The sequence below is a fragment of the Diabrotica virgifera genome, chromosome 9, assembly GCF_917563875.1.
Source record: "Diabrotica virgifera virgifera chromosome 9, PGI_DIABVI_V3a".
Classification (NCBI taxonomy): Eukaryota; Metazoa; Arthropoda; class Insecta; order Coleoptera; family Chrysomelidae; genus Diabrotica; species Diabrotica virgifera.
Window position 1 is genome coordinate 223370375 of NC_065451.1, and position 6432 is coordinate 223376806.

The 6432-nt window shown below is 32.8% G+C and overlaps 1 protein-coding gene across 1 annotated transcript; it reads left to right on the plus strand.

The window, feature by feature from the left end:
- The first annotated feature begins 2631 nt into the window (after positions 1 to 2631).
- On the plus strand, positions 2632 to 4852 carry LOC126891671 (zinc finger protein 239-like). The gene is made up of 2 exons (XM_050660908.1): positions 2632 to 2636; positions 2726 to 4852. The coding sequence occupies exons 1-2, from the start codon at positions 2632 to 2634 to the stop codon at positions 3732 to 3734; spliced, it is 1014 nt and encodes a 337-aa protein (XP_050516865.1). The 3' UTR covers positions 3735 to 4852.
- Positions 4853 to 6432: the final 1580 nt, after the last annotated feature.

Consider the following 6432-nt stretch of genomic DNA (forward strand, 5'->3'; position numbering starts at 1 on the left):
CGGTAAATTCGTAGTTTTTTACGTTTTTCGTCAATATTTCTAAAACTATGCGGTTTAGCATGAACCACCTTCCATACAAAAATGTTCTACATTAAATTTGAAATAAAAAAGGTCCTATGCATAATCCTTCTAAAATGAACGGTTCCAAAGTTACGGAGGTAGTATAGTGTAATTGGTCCAAAAAACCTGACATCAAAAGTAAAAGTTTTCCTCCAACACCAAATTGTTCTATATGGTCCACATATTGTTCAGTAAAAAGTTACATCATTTTGAGCGTCCGGTTTGGGGGGGGGGGAGATGGGAGAGAAGTCGGTAAATTAGTAGTTTTTTTACGTTTTTCGTCAATAGTTCTAAAACTATGCTTTAGCTTAAACAATGTTCTATTGGGACCGTGCAAGTTCGGCAAAGCGACCCCTATTTCTACGCTCTGTACTATTATTCGCACTTTTAATTATATTGGCCAATTATATTAGTCCTGGTTACTGGATAATTGTCAAGGCCATAGTCCAAAAAAATAATAAGAAGAAAAAATAAGATTCAGGTTATGTTATGAAAACATCAACAATTGTATGTAGTAAATAAAATTAGTTATTAAAATGCAGTACTGCAAGCAAAATACAATTAATTAAATTTACCTTTATATAATAATTGCATATCATATCAATATTGTGGAGCAATATATAATTTTTCTGCTTCATTGACAGAAGGTATGAAATATACGTCAATTTGACAATTTCAATTGACAATATGAATTATTTAAGATAGTTGCAATATTTCTCCGCGACTCGCGCAGGGTCGTTTCTCGTTTCCCCTTCCAAGTACTTGCACACCGCGAATACAAAAATGTTCTACATAAAATTTAAAACAAAAAAGGTCCTATACATAATTGTTATAAAATCAACGGTTCCAGAGTTACGGAGGGTGGAAAGTGGAGGTTTTCGATACTGTTTACATTATTTGGACAATTGATGATTATTTTGGGTGGTGAGGATGTCGTTTCTTCTTTCTTCAAGGGCTTATCACTAACATACCATCGGCCACTGAAATAGCAAATTTGATTTACAAAAAAATTTCTTCCATCAGTAATCATGTTAGAAATTGCCCAAAAAATATAAAAAGTATCGTAAACCTCCACTTTTCACCCTCCGTGACTCTGGAACCGTTGATTTTATAACAATTATGTATTGGACCTTTTTTTTTGTTTTAAATTTTCTGTAGAAAATTTAAGTATAGAACATAATTTACGCTAAAGCATAGTTTTAGAAATATTGACGAAAAACGTAGAACAACTACTAATTTACCGACTTCTCCTCCATCTCCCCCCAAACCGGACGCTCAAATTGGTGTAATTTTTTACTGAACAATATGTGGACCATATAGAACAATTTTGTGTTGAAGGAAAACTTTTAGTTTGGATGTCTGAGTTAGGCTTTTTTTTTGGACCAATTATAATATACTATCTCCGTAACTTTGGAACTGTTCATTTTAGAAGGATTATGCAAGGGTCTTTTTTATTTAAAATTTTATGTAGAATATTTTTGTATAGAAGGTTGTTCATGCTAAACTGCATAGTTTTAGAAATATTGACGAAAAACGTAAAAAACTACGAATTTACCGATTTCTCCCCCCCCCCCCCTCTCCCCCCCCCCAATCCCGACGCTCAAAATGGTGTGACTTTTTGCTGAACATTATGTGGACTATACAGAACAATTTGGTGTTGGAGGATAACTTTCACTTTGGATGTCAGGGTTTGGGTCTAGTTATACCATACTATTTAACGTGACATATTTTACGAGTACGGTTACTTTAACGGGTTATAACTTTTTACACCTTTTCTTATGTCATATATAAATTGGATCATTAAATCTAGATCTTCACTTATAATTTGTTCAATTTTCAGCTCAAATATTAATATTAATAAACAATGGAAATATGACTTTAAGAAAAAAATCTTATTTTCTATTGGTCCTAGAATGTTATTTTTAATTATCTTTTTTAATAACAATTTTAATAAAATTATGATTTTTTTAATACATCTTAAAAATTGAAGCCTCAACGAAAATTGAGACGAATTTATCTATGTAAAGTGTAAAATGCAAAGTGTTTTTTTTTATTTAGCGCAAATGCCTCGACAATTAAGCCCATTGGCATGGTACAGTTGATTTCGCAATCAGATTATAGTGCAATGTGTAGTGTGTGTGTTGACTAAATGTCTTGTGATTTAGTAAAGTCTATTATTAGTATTATTTAAAATGTGATTTTTTGTGTATTTTTTGAACGGCGGTTTGTTAAAGAACGGTATATTTCTTTTTAACAAGAAAATTTACAAAAGGGATAAAATAATCTGTCTTGCGATTATCACGTGAGTGTGAGTGTATATCTGCCCAAGCAATTGCATTTTCAAAGAAGCGATACTTATTGTTAATTTTTAACAACATTGTATCAAACAACATTCTAGTGTTCGATGGTTAGTTGGTTTTAAGTCGGCCAAATTTTGACTAAGTATAAGAAGGGAAGCAAAAATAGTAGAAAAGTGTATTAATATTTCAACATTTACGTATGTACCTACTAGCTTTTTACACATTTTTATTATATTCTACATGCTCTTTTGTGTATTAGTTAATTATACACATGTTGTAAAATATTGTTAAATGTTGTTGTATAGTAGAACCTCGTAATCGCTTAGTTTTTTGTTTGCATGTTGCCTACATTAGTTTTGTTTTAGAAAGCCAAAAAAACAAAAACGAGGAAGACCCAAGAAAGTGAAAGTGGTTGTCAAACCGGACATTACAGCACTACCAGCTAAAGTAAAAAAAGAAGAAGATGATCCGGATTTCATTGACGAATCTGAGATAAAACCACCAACCAAGAAACGAGGACGGCGAGTCGATACTGAAATCGTCCTAGAGAAGTTCATAAATCTAAACGAAGTCACCAAACCACTCATCTGCAAGTTTTGCTCTAAGGCGTTCCTCACCCACGTAGAGTTCGGTATTCATTCGAGGGAACATAACTCAGATGGTACCTTTTCCTGTCATTTATGCGACTATAAGAAAGACAATAAGAAGTCGTTTAAAATACACATTAAGAGCCACGATTTGTACAAGTGTGAGAAGTGCAGTAAGATTTTGAAAAGCAGGCTTTGCGCTTATAAGCATTCTAGATCTCATATAGTTGAGAACACTGTACAATGCGAGATATGCGGCAAAAATTTGAAGAAACAATGTCTATCGATCCATAAAAAGATCCTACACAGTGAAGACCGCGCCAATTTAATCACCAGATGTCCAATTTGTGATAAAGAGTATCAAAATCCTAGCAGCTTAAGACAACACTACTCCGCTTTCCACAAAGAGCTTGGTATCGACGTATCTGTCGTGTGCGACATATGCGGCATGCGGTTATCCTGTAAGGGAAAATTGCCGCAACACGTCCGCACGCACACGGGCGATAAACCGTTCGCGTGTCATCTATGCCCCAAAAAATTCATTGCGAAGGATATTCTTGCGGCGCACATGAGAGTCCATACGGGCGAAAAGCCATATGAGTGTCAGTTTTGCGGGAAAAGGTTCGCGCACAGCGCCCCCTATCGGTACCATGTTAAAACTCATACCGGAGAGAAGAAACATCTGTGTCCTTTGTGTAACAAAGGGTTCATTTCCAAAGCAAATATGAAGATTCATCTGAAGAGTTGCAATATGCCGTACACTACTATCATAAAGAGTCCTCAGTAGTATTTTCGTTTAAAAATTATGTAGGTATCATTGTATTTTCTGTCTGTCAGGCCTATTCAAAATATATACTTTTCTGTTCTTCTGTTCTGTTCTTTAAGTGCCGTCTCCTAATCAGAGGTTGAATATCATCATCACTATCTTTATTTTATCTACTGCTGCTCAGAAGAGTTCTATAGAACTGCATTTGAACCAGTCCCTTAAATTCTTCAAACAGGACACTCTCCTTCCTATACTCCTTCCCCCTCTTATCGTTCCCTATATTATTATGCATTTAAACCAGTCCCTTAAATTCTTCAACCATGACACTCTCCTTCTTCCTATACTCCTTCCCCCTCTTATGTTTCCTTGTATTATCAGTCTTAGCAGTTCATATCGCTGTCCCCTCATTACGTGTCCCAGATATTGTAACTTTCTTATTTTTATTGTGTTTATTATTTCGTATTCTTTGCCCATTTCTCACAATACTTCCGTGCTAGTTTTCTCCTGTATCCATGCTATTCTAAGCATCCTCCTATAACACCACATTTGAAAGAACTGTAGCTTATTTATGTGTTCTTGCTTCAATGTCCATATTGCAATATTGAAAACACGTAGCATCTCAGAGCTCTTACTTTCAGTTTTAATCTAAGGTATTTGTTGCAGAGGATTGCTTTCATTTTTACAAACGCATTTTTTGCTATTTCTATCCTGACCCTTATTTCTGTTGTTTGATCATTATTGTCTGAAATCCGGGTTCCTAGGTATTTTTATTTATCAACCCTTTCTATCGGTACATTTCCCAAATGTATGTTTGTTTGTATATTTGTTTGTAAATTTGTTTTCTTTGTTATTATCATGTATTTGGTCTTTTTCTATATTCATTTTTAGTCCATATTTTTCACAGAAAATTTTTGTTCTTTTAGCAGTAATGGGAGTTGTTCAGCAGAGCTTGCCATAATCACGGTGTCATCTGCATGTCTTATGTTGTTAATAGATCTTCCGTTAATTATTATTTCTTCACTTTGAGATAGTAATGCTTCTTCAAAAATGGCTTATTATACAGGGTGTTTCATTGGTAAAGTAACATACGTTAACTGTAGAAAGAGGATACTTAGGCGGTTTCAAAAATACCATACCTAATGGGTCTTACTCCATTAATAACAAAGATACTGGGTGTTTTATCTATTTTGCCATTTTCTTAATTGGTTCATAACTTTTTGACCACACTGTATATTTATTTTATATTTGGCACGCAAATATCATTTAAGGCGTACAATAAATTAATTTATTTACAATCGTAAAAAGTCCAGGTCCGGCTTAAAAAATATTGGAAAAATGTTTCGATCCCAAAACAACACCCTGTACATTAAATTTTTTTAAAATGGATTTTTCAGTTGAAAGAGGATAAAAAACTAAATTCAGTGGTATACTTTGAATTTTCGGCAAAATGATTTTTCTGGTGAAATTTGGAATTTGAATTCTGAAATTAAGTGAATTGCGAGAGCTCTAAGTAGAAAAAAATTGAAATACAGCTTACAACTTGTCAACCACGCTATATATTGATTTTATATTTAACACACGAATATTCTTTTAGATGTCCAGTCAATTAATTTAATTACAATTATAAAAAATCCAGGTCCGGATTAAAAAATATTGTATAAATGTCCCAACCCAAAAAAACGCCTTGTATATTAAATTTTTTTAAAGTGGATTTTGCATTTGAAAATAGGATGAAAAACAAAATTAGTGGTATACTTTGAATTTTCGGCAAAATGATTTTTCTGGTAAAAATTTGAATTTGAATTCTGAAATTATGTGAATTGCGAAGCTCAAAGTAAAATAAATTAAAATATGACTTAATTTTAATTAATACCAATATTTAATCTAAATTGGTAAAATATTAACATTTGCACACAACAATAATTTTTGATGACCCCCTCTGTGGCTCAGTGGTAAGAGCGCCTACCTTTGGATCGAAAGGTCCGAATGGTCTTGAGTTCGAATCTCACCAGGGTCAGAAATTTTCGTTTATTATAAATTAATAAATGAAAATAGTTTCTGTCCTTGTGGGATCGGTACTCACTGGAGGGACCGCAGACGTTCGGATACAATTAGCGTCTCTTTGCAAAGACAATGACGTCGACTTTGCAATGTAACAAGACACTTACTCAACACACACAGTACACAGTACACATGACGCTAGGTACCTAACTACAAAAATTTACCGTACCTACGTATAAAAAAAATAATTTTTGATGGTGGTAATTTTGAATAAGTACTTTAGTTTTGAATAGTGATTATGCTGCAAATTTTCGCTGTTTTGTTATAATTTTTAGCTATTTTGTTGATTAAAGTGATGTATTCTTTATTGACCCTTTATTATTTATTCATTATTTAAAGATGAATATTCGCCAACAACTATTTTTCACACATATTAAAAAACACTAAAATATTAACATTTTACCAATTTAGATTAAATAATGGTATTAATTAAAATTAAGTCGCATTTTAATTTTTTCTACAAGAGCTCTCGCAATTGACATAATTTCAGAATTCAAATTCAAAATTTTACCAGAAAAATCATTTTGTCGAAAATTCAAAGTATACCACTAATTTTATTTTTCATCCTCTTTTCAAATGCGAAATCCATTTTAAAGAAAATTAATATACAAGGTGTTTTTTTGGGTCGGAATATTTACACAATATTTTTTATACCGGA